A 19,685-nucleotide genomic window follows, 5' to 3' on the forward strand; every position below is an offset into this window, starting at 1 on the left:
TAATGATCGGCCATTTAAGGCTCGTGACCTCACACTGCTGTGGTTTTTGGAGCCCTGGGCATAATATTAATAGCATGGAATGTCCTCAAAGTCACAGTAAACTGCTGATCCAAGTCATTTGTCTTGTGTTTGACAGTTAATGAGTTTTCATATTAAACTCACCCCGTTATGACCATGACTAGAAAGTCTCCGTGAGCCCCAATAATCCTGCTACCTTCGTCACTGTAATGGCTTTATTTGCTCTTGTAAAGATGTTCAGTCGAGGTTAATGTGTCAAAAGCAACACTTTTATATGCGTGTTGTGTTGGACTGGGTTAAACCATGTTAGTTCTTCACAAAATGTGCATTATTTCTGCACGTGTGCGTCCACTCGTCCTACTTGGCAGTTCTTGCATAAGCCTGAAAGTCTAATCGCATGCAGCGTATCTCTGAAATCCACTCTGTTCTCTGTCTTGCTATGAGCTCATGGGCGCTCGTGTATCCGCATCGCACGGTGCCGGTCACATCCCGGGCTGACGCTTGTGTATTCGCGGGATGCAGCCTAAAGGAGGAGAGCAGATATCTGGCGATGAAGAAAGGAGAGAGGGGAATGAACCAGTGACTATAGGGGGAACAGAGGATGGGAAGGAATTCGGCATGGTTCCAGGCCCATGAATAAAATGCATAAAGTACACAGTAAATTTTTAATGCTGTTTAGTTTCTACCAAGAGACCAGATTTGCATCCTCATCCCCTGAATGTGACGTCTTCAGCACTCCAGGCATGGCTTTGTACACACACACACACACACACAGAGATTGGTTGCATTTGCTGAGAGAAGCCAATCACGCTGAAGCCATTCCCTCTCTGGTTTCCTTCTGAATCAATTCTGTTCCGCTGGGATCTGCTATCCTATCACACGGATCTTGAAGTGATAACTTTCAACTCTAAACTGACCTGGTGGAAGGAAACTCAGCGGCTGTGAAAAGGTCGTCTCAGGAATGAGATGACTTTTTGAGGCTATGGGAACAATTTGTTTGTATAGCCTTTAGCGTTCATTTTTAATTTCTTCTTGCTGTCTTAAACCGCTGTTTGGGACATTATGTGGGACGGGCTGTCCTCCCTGAATAAGCTGAATCACATTATGAATCTCTGCGTGAATGTGATCGACGTCTTTACGATACCACTTGCAGCAAACTGGTCAAACACTGTGTCGTTTTGCTCGAGTTAAGACTAATAAGACATGAAAATCCTGATCAAATGGAACCAATTCCAATACCTAATCTCATGATACCCACCCTGGCTTTTTTTTCCCCCTATTTTCAAATCTGTAAACCTCACATTATATCATATATTTATATTACCATAAGACCAGAGACTCATAGTTATTCCATCATGACGGGATAAATGCTCATTTAAATCATAATAAACACAATATTATAACGGCATCAAAGAAACTATTTCACGTGGATCATCACATCATCCCTAATTTGCTCTATCTCGGACTTTGAAGCATCATTTACCACATCACTCAACACAGGGAAGCAGCCACTCAGGAAATAATGAGATAAGGTGTTTACATGTGATGGTATCTTTGTGTCTAATTAGGTTCTCCAGCTCGCGCGACACGTTTCTGAGTCTAGATTATGTTCATATGTGCCGTCACGCGACTCGGCGACTGGAAATAAATCCGATTTCTGCTTGTAAACTAATTTGCATTTATGTTGGCTTTTGTCCGTTTTTAGCACAGATTTCTCCCATGGCCTCGCTCTCGCCGAAAAAACCCTGCCGTCTATAGTTAAACATGATAAGTGAGCGCACACTGCAACATGAAGGTATACAGACGTGCGGTTAATTAGCTGTAATTAAAGCCGGAGACATGCTACGAAATGAACTGCATCATGTTTCGTAATGAAGCACTCTGCTGTTGGGTTACATATTTTTAATTAAAAAAAAGAAGAAGAAGAAGACCTAATTAAACTGTTTCCATTCATCAACAAGCTGCTGTTGAATATTTGAACAGACACAAGAGAAAAGCTTTTCGCGCTCTGTGAGTCGCCAGCGCTGCTGAGCGTTCCTGCCCCCTCCACCAGCACAGATGACACACTTTTATCTCCTTGTAATCACTTTGAAGGGTTTGAATGACATTGGGGGCAGCGTCGCAGTGAGCTAAACAGCCAGTTAATGCTTTTGAGATGAGCACACTAAAATATTAATGGGGGTCTTGGGGCGAGGAAAGGTCATCCCCGAGACATAGGCTGAATATTAAGAAGACTAGTGGTTGCTGCTGTGAACCTTAAGCAACTCCAGTAACAAGAAAGGAAAAAGAAAAGAAGCAAAAAAAGGTGGCGGCATCTCGGCTGCGGTGAAGACGCCGTAACTGTGGGTGAGAACAGATGAAACACCTCCTCACACGCCACGTGTTTGTAGCTGCAGGTTTAAAAGGAAACAGAGATAAGTCTCAGATTGTGGAGAAATCAACACGACAACAATATGCCGCGTATGTTCTTTCTTTCCGCAGAGCCTGCTCAGTAACACACAGTAACTTACTCTCCTCCACCTTCCCTCTGCATACTTGACCTGCACCCTCTCCTCTCTTCTGCTCTCCATCACACTTCGGCACAATAAAAAGAATAGTCATACATTTGCACAGCTTCCTTACTGCTCCACCTTTCGTCCTCTCCTCTCCTCTCCTCTCCTCTCCTCTCCTCTCCTCTCCTCTCCTCTCCTCTCTCACCTGCCTTTGTGCTGAACTTCTACTCAAACCTGTATAGTTTGGCCTCATGTGTTTTAATGACGCGCCACATCAGATAAAGCGTATACTTGCTGTTAGTGTAAGTGCAGGTGTATGTGTGTGTGTGTGTGTGAGTGCTTTGGTTTGCTGCCGCCTTCAGACTCCGATTCCTTTTTAAATGAATGTCAGGAGTTGAGCTCAGTATTCTGAATGAGTAACATGTGGCTGTAATAGATCTGATAGACACAGCACACCGTGCCATTATCACTGACCTTTCTTTCTTTCTTTCTTTCTTTCTTTCGCTCTCCTTTTCTCTCTTTCCTCTCCTCTCCTTTTCTTTTCTTTGCCTGCAAACATTCAAAGGAAGTGGAGGTGAGTAATCACTTGGTCCATAAAATATCAGAAAACCTTAAAAAGTGTTGATCGGTGTTCGTCAAACCTGGAAATGACGATGTTCTCAAATGTCTTGTTTTGTCCACAAACCAAAATGATTGACTTTTAATGATTTCTTTGTTATCCAGAGCAAATAAATGAAAACTAAACTATTCACATTTAAGAAGCTTAAACAATCGGAAATCTTGTTTTAATCATAAAAAAAGCTCCAAACTGATTCATCGATTATCAAAATAGTTGCTGATTAATTTAGTCATTGATTCATCGTAATAACTAAACACCGTATTGTTCTGCTGAAAGATGTTTTTTGCTTTTGCAATGTGCTCAAAAGCTTATAGACACTTAAACATTACTGTATTTGACTGTTGAACACATATAACAATGCTTCTATAACTGACTTACCATTAGCAAGGTAGCTCGTAGTCTCTGTGTGTGAGCATCTCTTTATTGCCCTTGTGCTTGAGGGGACACTAAAAGTAGAATATAGTTTGCTATAGTTACTTGCTATTTTGCACTTTCATTGCTACAAAGAACAAAGACTGGATGTGTGGGTCTGCAACGTGGTATAGGAGACTGCGATCAATATTGTATTTTTTTAAGTTAATATTTAAGGCTCTTTCTCACACGTTGCTGCTGAACTTGCGCTGCAAAATGAAACATCACCTGTTCCACACCTGCCTCCATTTATATATCAGTTCAAGGGTGTGATGTATGTACTATTTTTGCCTAATGCAACACACTGCATATTCAAATGTACCCGTGCATCGTGGCCTCTGTCAATTATGCTAAAATGGGGGTTTTTAATTGCTTTACACAGTGACAGAGAAACACATCTGAATGGAGCAGCTGAATCAAAAATGAATTTTACTTCAAAAATCCTTTTCTTAACTGAGAAAAACTCTTTTTTTTTTCTTCAGTTTTAATATTTACAGTCGACGAGCCCTTCCTACACAATGGCGTATTTCCGTGTATCTTAGCAAGAGAATTTGAATTTGCTCCTCTTCAAATATAATTACAGTCATGTCTTTACAGCTTAGATGAAAACGCATGGAACATAATTCCTCTCCCTGAAAACCAAACAGTGAATCCACTGCTTTCTGAATGGATTCCGCGCCTCGACGGCCATGTTGACCCAGTTGAGATTACATGTCGTAGTTGAGCTCCTCCTCCTTTCTTCAGATCTCCACTTTCTGTCACTCCACGCAGTTTATCACCTTTAGGTTTGTGTGTAGGGTTTTCTCCTCACGTTTGAACGTCAACATGATGTTTTCCTCCCAGTTTCTTTGTTTTCATGCTTTTTAGTAACTCGCTGTTTTTGTTCTTCTATTCAGGATGACTACTTCAAAAGCTGGGCTCCTGCCAAGTCTGCAGACCAAGGTGAGTCCTGTTGTTTTTGGTGTTACTCTAATATGTGCGTGCGTGTGTGAGCCTAAACAGAGGTATGAACACACGAAACATGCACTAAGGAAAAAACAATGTTGTTGCCAAGATTTGTGATATTGTCTCCAAAGGAAAGGATTTACTGTAAAATCGCACACAAACTATTTTGGCGGTGATTGTTCTATTATTTACTTGATTTATTGATATTGATAAGTTTCAGTTATCTTAGTGAGTATCTTTGTGAGGAAAAATAAAAATACAATTATATACTAGAACATGTGTGTGTGGACTCATCATGGTAACAATGGCAAATGTACATTATCAACCACACTCAACAGTGTGTAACGCGCCAGTGTCTCTTGACTAAACTCAATTACGTCACATTGGGATGAGTATTACCCACAGTTAAATTGCCAGCGTTAACTTTTTGCTCCATTCAAATACACGGGTTAAGAGTGCTGCGATGTAGGGATGTATCGGACACTTTGTTGTGTCCGATACCGATACCGATATCAAAACCTTGAGTATCTACGATACCGATATTATTCCCATACAGTCATTTTAGACCATTTATGAACTTTGAAGCTGTTAACAACACATTTGTGCTGAGTCATTTCAAAGATGTCATTTTCCAACGTTGTAACAAATATTGTTCTCCCCAAAAGATAAAAATAAACAGCCCAAACATGACTCAGCTAAAATGATTTTGCTGCTATTTATTTATAGTTTTTCAGTCCGTGCGTAGTGAAGCATGCGATATAAAGGATTTTTGGATGGTATCGGATTCTACATTTCTATCTATCCGATATCTGATCCAGTGATTTTGACCAAAAGTATTGGTATCAGACCGATACCAATACTTACCGATACTGATTTCCATCCCTACTGCTGTCGGTAACTGTAAATCCATCCCAAACCACAAAACTTCCTTTGGGTGTACTGTACTCGGCATCATCAAGGTAGGAAGATGCGTCTGGTGCTGTTTACAAAGAGTGTAATTCATATTTCTATCTATTAGTCACTTTCCATTTTTTGGTCACAAATGCCTTTTTGATACCACAGACATGTCTCGAAAGACCATCCAGCAGTAGCCACTCCTGTCACTTTATTGCCCTTGTGGTGTTCACACGGTGTTTTTAAACCTATCTGCAATTTCCTGCAGTCCAGCTGTGACCGAGGAGATAAATGAGCCACTATTATGCTGAGCTCGTGGACTCGGTTATAGTCAATAGTCAGCATTTGTTCTCCCCCCCCCCCCCAAGCCTTAGTTTGTGATAAAATTATACATAAAATCTCTTTTGTCTCTGGAGGCAATTGGGGAAATGCCTGCTATCTTTGAGATGCCACACACAGATTCCGGTTTCCATGACTTCAGGGGACATTATATTGACTTACATTCATAAACCCTCTCACCTTAACCATAACTACGACTGGCCTAACCCTAACTTAACCTAACCCTGACCTCATCCTAACCATTCATCTCCTTTTTGTCCCCATAAGGAAAACACGTCTCCATAAAGTGACGATGTAAACAGATTTAGGTCCCCACAACATGAGTAATACCTGGAGCACTCACCTCACACTCACACTCACACACACATACACACACCATCTGGGGGTTTGATTGGTCTGCAGCTCTCTGAACAGCAAGTCTTTCTACCGTTGAGGTTGTTCTGCTCTGTTCTGGCTTTGGTTTTGCATATGTAGCACAGTAACTGTAAGTCTGCAGGGACAGCCTTGCTGAGCACGTTTATCTGGGCCAGCTCCTTGTGGATACTGAGCTTAATAAAACAAAAAAAAACAAAAACAGTATCATCTTAGTGCATCACATTTTGGTGCTGCGCTCTTCCTCTCCAAGACAACTAATGAACAAAGTAAACAGAGCTTTATTCTATCAACCGGGGACTAAACAACATAAAATGAGTCATGTGTGGCCAAAAGCACATGAACGTGCCATTTTTAGATGCCAAAATGATTGTGCACAGCTGTACTACATCTGTGCTCTGTGGAAACTGCTTTTAGTTGTAGAGACCAGGACTGAATATTTAAAAAAAAGTCCAAACTCCATTCAACATTTAGCATTTTCTGCATTCTAAAATAGTAAATAATCGACATATTAAGCAATAATGAAAAGAAGTGCACGTTGGAAACTATGAATAATATATTATAGTGGTCATCTTTGTAGCGATCATGTAGTAATGCTCCGTCTAGTACGTCTGTCTCTTCCTCCTCACACTGAATCACTGTGCGTCGTCTTAAATGTAAAACAACAATTATGTGTCATACCCGCACACCATGTGACACTGTGCATCGGCACTAATGTCCCGAGACACTTCGCTCGTTATCCCGATTCTCAGCGGAATCAGTAGTATAACACTCCTCTACTCGTGGAGAGGAGGAGGAGGAGGAGGAGGAGGAGGGGGAGGAAGAGACAGAATTACAGCAGCAGATATGAGTCCCGTAACCTGACTGTTGAGATCTGAAGGAGACACCTCTGTGTGTGTGTGTGTGTGTGTGTGTGTGGAAGAGGCTGCAGCAGCACCATGTGCTAATGAGTAGGGATGTCTCGATACCGATATTATTCCGATACAGTCATTTAAGACCATTTATGAACTTTGAAGCCGTTAACAACACATTTGTGCCGCGTCATTTCAAAGATAGAATTCTCCAACGGTGTAACAAATATTGTTCTCCCTCAAAAGAAGAAAGTCAAGAAATGAACAGCCCAAACATGACTCAGCTAAAATGTGTTTATAGTTTTCCAGTCTGTGCATAGTGAAGCATGCGATCTAAAGGATTTTTGGACAGTAACAGATTCTACATTTTTATCTGTCCGATACCCGATCCAGTGATTTTGACCAAAATCAGACCGATACCGATACTTACCGATACCGATTTCCATCCCTACTAATGAGTACGTGGTCCTTGGCCGGTGGAACTTCTGCCTCCACAGTCTACTGTTTTGTGTGTGTGTGTAGAGCCCCATATCAGACATTGAACTGGCTCCGTACTACGGCCTCTGCATGGAAGTGACAAATCTCCACAGTTGTGGTATCGCTCACTGTCCCTCTGTGTATTCTTTTAATCTTCATTTGGAGATCATTCTCTCACAAGTGCTTCTTCTTTGTTCTTTACGTTCAGGGCGTTTATCGCTCACCCTCCCCTCACCTTTAGATGACTGCGTTCTTTTACGCTCATTGTCCCTGCAGAGTTTTCTATTGTTTCTGATGTATTGGGTTCATCAGATGGAATTTACATAATTATGAACAATTGCTGACTGTGAATCAGCGTAGAAACACACACACACACACAATGGCTTTTCAATGATATTTAATTAATAATGAATGATTGTTCGGTCGTTGTGCATTTGTCTTTTCTTTCGTTGTTTTTCCTTGCAGCAAACATTTAGCAACATGCTGTTTTGCACTGGTCATAAAGTCTGATTGGACCTTGTTCCCAAATGTCAGGAAGGATCTTTTCCCACATTTTCACAGCGCACGCTGTAACGTGGATCGTTTAGATGTAAAGCTGCAGACTCATGGCTGGTTCCTGTGAATGAACTGTTAATCTCAGTTAATTCCTACTGAGATTATAAATGCAAACAAAACTTTTAGTTTTAGTTGTTTGTTAGATGATAATGTGGTCACACTGATGGATAGACAACATGTGATCATTCTCTTGACGGCTAGAAATCTCTTAAATGCATCACATCCCCCTCTCGTCTCAACCAAGCATGAGGAAATGCTCAACCTGCCACATGTTATCCTTAAAGCTGGATTCTGTTGCTTAGTAAGAGGGTAGGTGTGTGTGTGTGTGTGTGTGTGTGTGTGTGTGTGTGTGTGTGTGTGTGGGTATATCATTGGCCGGTGTCCCTGACAACCCTTCTCAACCTGTGAGTAGATTATAGAGACATCTGCTGTACTCAGATGAGCAGAGCTTTATGCTGCTATAGTGTGATCAAAGCTGACCCAGGATCACACTGACTGACAGGTTACATCATTATGGACAAGACAAAAGGTAAAAGCGGCTCCTGGAGCTGATGCCATTAACACAACAAAGGCAATGTGACCAAAATAATCCCAACATATGGTCTCACTATTATTCCCGGAGCTTTAAGGTCTACGGCTTCTGGTTTTGTTGAGAGAAAAGGTTTTTTCACGTGTTCTCCACAATCCAAAGATGTTGGGGTTTGGTTTTGTTTTTTTTCCTAAAACAAACTATAATTTTGGAACCATTTGCTGGTTGATTTCTTGGTATTGGTTATGTCATGTGACTAAATGTCTTACATGCTATATCTGACACAGGTTGCTTTGTTGTCATACAGATTGGCCAGTACTGGATTTAATTGCTCAAACGACGGTTATGAATGAGGACACTCAATCAGTTGGTGAAGAGGATGATGTGGTTGAATGCTCCTTTAAAAAGAGGATTGTCTTCAGAATAGGTTCACATTTTCCAAGGTCAAAAAATTGACAAACAAAGCCAAATGATGATGGAGGGAGAAATGGGAATAGATTATTTCTTTCTGACATCTCAGAAAACGGCTTGTGGAAAACCTTCAACATAAAAAAAATATTTTATTATTTTTTTGTTCCACTGTTGAGGTGAATTCTGATATCTCATCGTTTCATAGTTTTTCTTTCTATTATAACCAGGTGGAATTGTGTTCATTCAATACACACAGCAGGATTATACGCATGGTAAAAGTACAAGGTGCTACAAAAAGTTAATAAAATGATAAACAAAACAATGAATTCATCTTATACTATAGAAAATACCTGACGTGTTTAATTTGATTGGTACCGATATAGAAGTTGTTACCATCGGCATGCTTATGTTAACTTATTAACTTTCTTCAGCTTCTTAAACACAGAATGCAGCATCGACATTTGGCTGCTCAACAATGCTCCTGTCTGTTTTTCTGCAGTAGCTGAAGCTAAAATCCATCATGTCCCCTCGAGGTCAGCTCATCCTTGTTCCAAAGTCAAACTAAAGTTTTATTTATTACTGTGGTTTCTGCATCTCCATTATTCTCTGCTCGGCCCCGTCTGTAATGATTGGAGAGTTGCCCTGAAAAGGCCTTCAAGCCCGAGCAGAGGGACAGAGGGGAAGATTCTTTGGCGGCTGATAACAGTTGTACTGTCAGCAAGACCAATGTTGGACTCAGCATTTGGGCTGTTTCATTCTAGGGGTCCTGTATGTGTGTGTGTGTGCATGCCCCACAGATTTGTAAGGCTGTGATTTCAATTCATTATCTTGAGATGTGAGTCAAAGGGAAGGTTGTTTTTTTGTGTTACAAATGGCAGTGTGTGCGCCATTATCACAGCAAGTCCAGAGGAGCACAACAGAGTCAAACTGGCACGGAGGCAAAAAAAACAAAAAACAAAAAACAAAAAAAAACGGAGAACAAAATACAAACCGACACAGAGGAAACACAATGCAAGTTAGTTTCGTAATGTTCAGGTGTTCACTCTGCTCGTGTGTGTTTGCTTAATTAGATTACACAGTGAATAAGTGGTTGCTATGGGAAACGGTTTTGGCAGCAAAAAATACAAGTCATTTGTGATGCTCTCTGGTTTTGGCGGCGGCGGCCATAAACAAAGCCTCAAAAATCTGGGACTACCAAATTGCCAATCAGCCTGATTAGACATGACATTGTGTTTTCCCAGCAGAATGCTCCCTCGTTGTGATATATTTCATCAGCATCATTTCTCCAAACCACTAAGCCTCTGTCGCTCTGCAGATATGACGTCTGGCTCATCCCATTTCTCATCTGTCCATCTTTAATCTCCCCTAACACTGTCGCTGCTTCTCAATGCATTCTCATAAAGCCCTCTCTGATGTGCGCCCCGCAGGAGCTAAAAGAATTAGAAAGAGAGAAACCGATAAGAAATGAGACCGATGTGGCGGCAAACAACAGTGAGCACCTCAGGTCTGTGTATTAAATGGAGTGTGAGCCGGAGCAAGAACAAATATCTCATTTCAGTTTAATGTGCTGAGGGTTCGTCGCTCGCTCTCCAGGCGTTCTTTAAACATTGTTTACTGCTCTGATTTTAATGGCTTGTTGGCCACATCTTAAAAAGTGACTCGCTATCCGCGACCCTCGGCTCCGGCTCTTATCTCGCTCTTTCAGCGGGGTGAGTGCTCGCGGTGTGGCGTCTTAACACATAAACGGCACTATCAGCTGAAAGGCACTCGTATATGCTACAGTGATTTCACTCGCATGCAGTAAATTAACCAGTCCCTCACACACACACACACACACACAGAGAGAGGTGGTAATCAATGATACCTGGAGCCCGCTGATACACGCTGATACAGAGGAAGGAGGCGTTCACAGGCACACCACGGGTGGTGTTCATGTAATTGCACACGTTAAGTGCAAACAAAGCAGGAACATTTCTGCCTGGCATGTAAAAGAGGAAGAAAAGGAACAAGATAAGCAGAGAGACGGTGATTTAAAAAAAAAAAAAAAAAAGGCCGACACAGCCACAGTCAGATGAGTAAATTGTTTCTGCCTCGCACTTCCAGTTAACAAAGGCAGAGCCAAAACTAACAACAAACTCAAAGCAAAAATAAAGTTGTGAATCAATGGACTGCAGTGTGCAAGCACTGCTGAACAGGCTGTTTTCAAGGGGAGATGCACACAACTGTAAATCACACGGAGTGTGTACGTGTGTGTGTGTGTGTGTGTGTTGATGTGCGTTTTCATTCTGACCCTTTTGTGCCCAGGAACCAATAGCGCCTCCAATGATCATCATAAATTAGAGACGAGCAAACGACAGAGGACATGAACAGGCTGCTGGTCGCGATCACAGCGGCGGCCCCGCAGGCTAAATGCCAGCATGTGTAAAGTGGCAGTGGCATCACAGAGTCTCTGGGGAAGGGAGACGGAGCGAGATACAAAGATATACAGACAACGGGGGCCTGGAGAGAGCACTTGAGAGAGATTGCCTGTAGTGAGGATAAGTCAGAGAAAAGACAGACATCCCATAATGAGTAGAAGAGGGATCTGGCCAAGAGGAGAGACAGGAAAGTGCAGGAATAATGAGTGCAGGGTGTGTTGACAAAAAATATCTCTCTGTTTTGTTTTTTGTTTTTTTTGTGTGTGTGTGTTTTTTGGCCGTCATACACGGCCCGTGTTCAGTCGTCACTCACTTGCCAGTCAACACAGGAGAGGGATGAGAACTGGAGTTAATCATATGGGGTGTTAATGTCACAGCCTACATGACAAACTCATTGCATCGCGGTGCTTGGCTGTTCTGCTCTCTCTCTCTCTGGCTCTGCCGCCATGTTCCCACATGGCATGCCATGCTGCAATGCCAGTGTAGGACAGAGGATGGGGTTGTTTTTAGTGGGTAGAAGGATGCGTGCACTGCTTTGCTTCCTTAGGGTTGTCTTTACCATGCTTTTGTGTTAATGTTATGATGCTAGAGTCGAGTTGAGCCGAGTAGTGCTAGAACTGTATTATGGAAAAGCACCAAAACAGTTCTCACATACAACCTTTAATAAAAGCAAACCAGCATCTCTGAAGATGAATTATTAACGTGTTCTGTTTAAGTCCTCACAAAATCAGTAACATAAAACAGTGAGTTCCTGGACAGTTGCTGTGTTTGTGTTACTTTCTGTACATGGCTATGTGATGCATTCATTAATGCTGGTAAGTACATTTTGTACTTTAAATGGAGCCAGTTTTCTTCTGGCTCTTAGTTCCTGATCTCAGAGTGAACACACATACAGTAGACAATAGCATATTGATCCTCCAACAAAAACAAGCACAGTGTGTGAAACTTTGTGATGTTTCTCAACAGTTTTTTTGTTCGTTTGTTTGTTTGTTTGTTTGTTTTTCTGCAGTGCGAGAGACTCTACCTGGTAGATCTGTCGACTCGGGAGCTAAAAGCCATTCTGCCTTGGCCAAGAAAACCATACAGGATGGTAAGTTCAGGCAACAATATTTTTATTAAGGTGGGAAAAGGGTTTGTTCCATTATTGATACCGTGATACAGTATTGTTGTACTGTTGTTGACAGATTGCTAATATAAAAACTTTTAAACACATCATTCCATTCAAGCTGCCAAAACTGGACCTACGTAAAATCATCATTCTACATGCGTAAGGCCAGTGTTGTGGCCTAAGATTAGTACATGTTAGATTCTCTTTTACACCTAAAAGAGAATGTAACCATCCATGTACTTATACTTGAGCTCTGTACAGTAAGACTATGAAACCCCAATGAAAATGAAGTGACGTGCTAGCCAGTCAATGTTCTCAGCCGACTATTTGCATAACTTTGCACTGAGGTTAAATTGTTCTGCTCTGCCTATTTCAGTTCCCCTGTGAAGAGCGAGTATACAGCAGCATTTAGCACAATTAGTTCTCCACCCTGTCTCAGGTTGTGGGCAGAGATGTCAGAGTATATGGAGGAGGGAGATAACCGAGCTCACGGTTCATCATCTGAACCAGAACAGAGTGCCGCTATTTCACGCGCGGGATGATCAAAGCCAGCCCTTTCATAAACATAGAGCTATTTTACAAGGTTCGTGGCAGTTTGATGCTGGATAATGTTGTAATTTCAGACTTAGTAAGTGGGTCGTAACGTACCGGAGTAAAGATTTCAGTGGCGTATTTGTCAGGTCTTCTGTTTTGTATGTTAGCTGCTGATGTGGTTGCCTGAAATCCTTGATTGCCGCATGTTTTAAATCACCTAGCTTACAATACAGTCGACATATGTATCCCCACTTATGTGCAATGAAATGAAGCTTTGCACCAGTAAAGGCACGGGGGAGGAGACTCTTTTAATTGATGTGTCAAACGTTGATTAGAGAAGAGGCCTTGCAAATGTGAATTGTGGTGGGAAAGTTGTTCACCGTTACCCACCATGCATTTTGGTGGGTATCACTCACCGTAAACCAGGGGTCTCAAACTCAAACTCAGTCTCGTCTGGTCAGTCGGGGGCCAGTCAAGTAAAAAAAAAAGAAGCCTTTTTTAGGGAAAAGCAACAGTTGCGCAGGACGTTATAAGCTCATATTATCAATATGCCGTTTTAAATCCCTTTTTTTAAATGTACTCTCTTGCCTCGTGTGAGCTTTTACTTCTTCTGTCTCTTATCCATTATTCTGTACAGCACTTTGGTCCACTGTGTTTGTTTTAAATTGCATTACAAATAAAGTTGGATTGGATTGGATCATTTCAAAATATAATTGGTTGTTTTAATATGCAACAATAAAAAAAAAAACATTTATGATGCAAAATGAATCTATTCATTTAAAAATTAAAACGAAATGACTCGTTACAACTTGATATTGCTTGGAGGGCCACATGAAATCAATTGGAGGTCCACATGTGGCCCCCAGGCCGCCACTTTGAGACCCCTGCTGTAAACTTTGATGAAGTTTGATGAATGAAGGTATCTCATTCATAAAACAACCACGTAAAACAGGGTGTGAATAGATCATTTAATCCTGATTTGTGACCCCGGAGACATGGTGCACTCGTAAAACTTTGAAGATTGCCGAGTCACGAGAGCTTGCCAACGAGAGTACGGAGCAGATTTGATTTGCCACAACAAAGCTCCAGACCGCTGCTTCATTGAATAATTAGGGAGATCTGAATGGGGAACCAGAAAAACCATAAAATTGAAACGTGACTGATGCCACCAGCACCGACACATTGTTCGTTAAGTAATTAAAAGCGTACAATTGAACATGTTCTGATTGAATTCAGCGTGAGATAAGCTGCATGGGAGCAAATTAAAGATGAGTGTGAGAATGCGGATAAGCCGACGTTTCCTCCATTTCTCCTCGAGTTCAAATGAAGATGTTGCCTTGCGTCTCTCAGGACGAACAAAACATACACAATGTTCCCTATAAACGGAGCAAAATGTGTGCTTTTGAATGACATACTGTATCATCTTGCTCTCCGTTCATCCCCTTGATATGACCAGGGGCATAATGTGTTCAGTTCAGTGCGCGGTGCATTGTTTTCCGGCTAAGTCTGAAGAATATTTAAATTGAGCAGTCTAACATTGCGTCTAATTAGGGCTTTACTACAGATTTCAGATAAAAAATATAATGAAATTACCAAACCTTTGATATATAATATCAGGTACTGTTGTTGATTTTTTTTCTAATGATTGAGTAACACAGATAAAATGATGAAAATGAGTGCTTATTAAGAACAGAGAAAAGGAAACAGGAGGCTCTTATCTACCGTTACTCGATCATACTCACACACACACACGCCCTTCAGCGTGTGTGTGTGTGAATCCTTTACTCTTTTACAATGAACATTTTTTTTTCTAATCCCTGTCTCTGAGGATGAGGCAACAGGCCTGTCATCCATGTAAACACGTGTACATGCACAGTTTAATCGAGCTCAGGCCGTAGTCCGACTAAGACGGACAATCGGACAACTTGCCAAGTCCAAGTGTACGTGCGGAGTACGTGTATCTCGCTCTCGTGTGTGTTGAGTCGGTTACGTTACAGTGAATGGCGAGACGGACTTTGAGATGGATCGCACCGTGGTTCTGTATGTTTGGTACCTGCTGTACATGTTAAACGAGATACAAGTTAGATTGAGTGTGGCTCTTGTGGTGGCTGTGTTTGTGTGATTTCGGGCAACGTTACTGCAGCGGATACGTCGTCTCCCTCTATTTTTTGGTCAAAGACGGGGGAGTCCAACTCTAGTCCAACTCCAGTCCAACTCCAGTCCGACTAAATGTATGCTTTACTAGTAGAAAGTAAGAAGTGGAATCGAGTGCAGTATGTCGACAAAGAATCAGGATGTGAGTTAGGAGCTAGGTCTTTTGTTGTCCTGACTTTGACTAAAAGGTCAAACTGAATGAACTCACGTGCATTTAAGAGTGTGGGTGATCTATTTTAAAGGCGACATAGACCGGAAGCTCCAATTAACGCTGCGTTTTTGTGTGTATCTGCGTCATTACCTCGTTTATGAAACCCTAAAGTTTCAGAACAAACAGTTCAGCCACTGCTGAGAAAATAGGGTTTTATTGTTTTCCTGGGCTCTGCGAAGCGGATCGGCACTTCACTATGCTGATGTCATCAGTATACCTCACCACTCCTCTCACCACCGTAGCGCCTCCTGCTGCGGGCACTAGTCCGGGCACATCCGGTTGCGTACATTCAACCGCAGAAGAAGAAGAACTACTCTCGTTGTAGCTGCTGAGATGCAGAGCATCCACCGTGCCAGAGGGGGAGCTGTGTATCTGAGAGCTGGCCTACCAATTACGTCACTTCCAGGTACCTGGCCAATCACAGGACAGTGGGAAAGCTCTCGTTGGCTGGCCAATCACAACACAGTCCACGTTCTGGGGGTGTGGTTTTGGTCTGAAACAGCGCGGCTGACGAGAGCGTCAGTGAGGAGATATTTTGATCGGCTCGTTTGCAGCGACTGGGAGGTTTTTAACCATGAAAAGAAAACAAGTTAATATACAGTATGTAAGTAGACCTCCATAACTAACATATATGTGCTATACCAGCATTCGATGTCACCTTTAAGCAAAAGAAAAGAGACTGGTTGAGTGAATTAGTTTAAAACCTTACCTTCCTGCAACAACAAATGTTTCCAAACTCTGATTGTAATGTGAATTATGAGAAACACAAAACGTTTTATGATGCCCACTGACGTGACCTCTAGATCTGTTTTCTGTGAGCCACTGTGGCAGCGTGTCTCTGGGATTTCCGGGCACAGCGGCGAGTGACTAAGTCCAGACACTGAGGTTGGAAAGACACACAACATACTCTCGGTTGTGTACCAAGCTTCAAGCTTCAACACTGGCGATTGGCTAAAGGGGGAGAAAAAAAAACCCAAAAACAAACATCAAGCCCTGAGCAAGGGAACCAAGTTTATGTCAGCCATTGTTTGTATTTCCCTGAGTGTGTCCGTTACAAATTTCATGCATATTTTATTCCATTCCTCATCTCTCAGTTTGCCTTGATGATCCGGAGAGCAGAGCAGGTCATGCATAACATTTTTTCAGACTGCGAAAGGGAGAAAAAATAATTCCACTTGAAATAAATGTGTTCCTGTGTGCACATGCTCCTTTGCTTTGAAGCTGTCTTCAAAGACTGCCTGATTATTTGCTTTTAACTGTTTTGCTGCCAGCAACAGCTTTACAAAACATCCTCTTATAGAGTTCTATCAAAAAAAAACTGTGAAAGTATGTGTGTATTTAATGGTCTTTGGGCAATGATGAATATTCAGTCGGTAATAGTTAGCCTCCCTATTTTACATCGGTTTATTCTCGGTCAGTCTGAACCCGCCTGTTTATCATTCCCATTCTCCGTTATATCCACAATAATGTGATTTACCCATGTTTTCAATAATTCATTTTCTGGATGGTGAATCCGGTCCATCGGTGCATTCTCCCAGAGGCCCTCTCTGTGCTTCCATGCCCCCATCATTCCTCTATGTCATCCCTCGCTTCAATGCATCTCGCAGCGCAACAGTCGGACCCCCGAGGAAATGATCGCAAAGGAGAGACGGAAGGAGATTTTTATCTCCTCTTGATCGCTTTTCCTTTCTCTCCTCTGCAGACCTGCAGGTGAAAGAGAAGGAACACCTTTTTAATTAGTTAATCAGGCCCGGGAATGTGATGCTCATTTTTCTAATAACAGAAACATGTCCCGCGGGGATGGCTGTTGAAGCGCCTGTTTATTTAATTGCAAACTTGTTTATTTGCTGTTAGAAACGGTAGCTGGGGAGAGCAAACAATGAGAGCGCAGTGTCGATAGAGGACAAGCACACACACACACACATTTACACAGAGATTACAAAAACACCCCATTGACCCATGTCCAGCTCCGCAGCCATTCGTTTAAGGTCACCCTCTACTCTCTGGCAGGGCTTGTTGGCAATGTGGCCTCTTCTATTGAACTATGACTATCTTTATTATCCAATCACTGCACTCTATTCTGGCCTCTGTCCAGTATTAGAGGATACAGGAGCCGTGTTTTATCTCCGCCTTCTCCCCTATTGCTACTCGTTCCTGTCTCTTAAGGGACATTAAGGGGTGACAAAGAAGGAGGGGAAAAAACCCGCAGAGACGGAAAAGTAGACGGGTTGAGCAATTCACTGTCAACTCTAATTGTAATAAAGTTTTACAGCTTCAAGTGTAATGTGCGTTTCTGCCAGGAAGCCACTTGGAAGTGTTTGCAGCAATTAAAAAGGCTGGAAGATATGTTTGAGGTTGAATCATCCAGGAGCTTTTTTTTTTTTTTTTTGCACACTCTAGATAATAAATTGCCATATTTGCAGCTTGTTCCACGAATAACAGTGCAGCACTGCCACGGTAATGCAGTTCACGATGATTCAGTGACTGTGGTCCTGTACGTTTTTCACATGGAGATGGGGATCAGACGCTCGCCTGCATGTATCACAAAGTCATGCACAAGAAAACTCCTCTGCTGGAACCTTAGGATGCTTTAAAACAGTAGTTGTGGTTTAATGTCTATAGTTACTGGCTACAATTCTAATAATAATACCATACATATAATGATGATGTATAATTATATAATAGTGCTCCAATTATGTAAACCTAGCTCAAACTAATACAACGCTTCTCGGTGTTGCATTAGAAAAGGGAGAAAAAGCAATATTCTGTTTTCCAGCTCGCCTCTAGCTGGCTGTGTTTGCCTTGTAGCTCCCTGAAGGCTCTGAGCTGCAGACTCGGCAAGAGGGAGGGAGACAGGGAGTTGATGGGAGTCAATACACGAGCCGCCCTAATTCATTCACACTTGAGGGAAATAGACACAACTGTGTGCACAAGAGAGCACTGTAGCTGCTGTAATGGCAGGAACGTAGAGCGAGGGCTCGCTGCAGAGAGATCGCAGTACTGCCGCACCCTCGGAGAGGAACAAAGCCATATGGCAGGCTGGGGCGTGAGTGTGAGGAGGGCATGTAAAAAAAAAAAGACCAAATGCTTTTAAAGAAAACCTCGCGCAAAATGAAGAATTTCCACATGAGCGTGATAAAAGATTTGTCTCTAAGACGCTACGAGCACCTCTGACCAGATGGTCGGTACCTGGGATGATACGGAGTTTGCAATGCAACACTTTTGAAATGTGCAACAGCCACGAGGTGTGTCCACGTCAACAGATTGTCTGAAAAAAGAGAAGCTTTTCAACTTCACCACATTTACGTGCCGCTGGGTCCTAAAAGACAAAGTCATCACAGTATCGGTATAGGATTTTATGTAGGCTCAAGACACACTGAACTCGCTCGCTCTTCATTTATGCCACACCAGCTGCCTGGCTTTTTTCAGCTGACGAGTAACGTTCAATCATATCACAGGCTCGAAAACTCTGCTGATACAATGAAGCCAAAACCATTTGGCAGCAGCAGCATCTGCCCTCGCCAGCCCCGTCCTCTTCCCTAATGATTGGTTCATTTACACTGTACAATATCTGTCTCAGGCAAACGTTGACAATCCCGAGTAAAGACGTGATGAAATGATTGGTCCTCGGTTTAAGAGGAAAAGAAAATAAAGAAAACTGTGGACTGTTACAGTAGACCACACACCAGGGCGAATTTAAAACTTTGGCACGCAAACATAAAAAAAGTGTCAAAGATGTATGACCAAAATTGTTCGTGAACCAAAATATCAAAACACAACAGGAAATGGCACAATTGCTACTGTGCCTTGCGATGAAGAGACAATATTACACAGACCATGTGACGTGGGCTTCAAAGAATTATACCGTTCTTATATAATTCTAATTTTTAGTATAATGGTGGGTTTCAAATGCGACGTTCGGGTTCCCTTTAGGGATTCATTGCCATCGTGTTTTTGCCGCTGATAATTTCAAACGTGTTGTTCCAGTATGTGATCGGGGGGATTATTCCTCCAAGCAGAATAATCACCTCACTGCTTTTTGAAAGAAAAATAATAGAGCAGAGCTGTTTTCTCTAAATTTGCGTGGCATGTACATAACAACACGGTCGCGGATCGTCAGTGAAATGCACATTTGAATGAAAAACATGTCTGGAAAACAACATTTGGCTCCAGACCTTTTGTCTAAGCTCTAATTCAAACTGAGGACGTTTGCGGTGTGCATTTGTAAATCGTCTGTCACTGTCCCGTGTCCGCACGAAACCCTCAGCCGCGGCTCTGCCAACTTCTCCATCTGTCTTTTCCCCATACAGTCTGGTAACTGGGCGTCCAGAGGTCATCAGTCAGCCGT

At 42.3% G+C, this 19,685-nt stretch overlaps 1 protein-coding gene across 2 annotated transcripts in view; it reads left to right on the forward strand.

Annotated features, from left to right (window-relative positions):
- spock1 (SPARC (osteonectin), cwcv and kazal like domains proteoglycan 1) overlaps positions 1–19,685 on the forward strand; it is an 80,220-nt gene that overhangs the window by 35,405 nt on the left and 25,130 nt on the right. For both annotated transcript variants that reach the window (XM_058650478.1, XM_058650479.1), the window contains exons 3-4: positions 4,437–4,482; positions 12,340–12,420. In XM_058650478.1, the coding sequence (XP_058506461.1) occupies positions 4,437–4,482; positions 12,340–12,420 (127 nt within the window). The remainder of the gene's footprint in view (positions 1–4,436; positions 4,483–12,339; positions 12,421–19,685) is intronic.

This window comes from Solea solea, chromosome 14 (genome assembly GCF_958295425.1).
Source record: "Solea solea chromosome 14, fSolSol10.1, whole genome shotgun sequence".
Classification (NCBI taxonomy): domain Eukaryota; kingdom Metazoa; phylum Chordata; class Actinopteri; order Pleuronectiformes; family Soleidae; genus Solea; species Solea solea.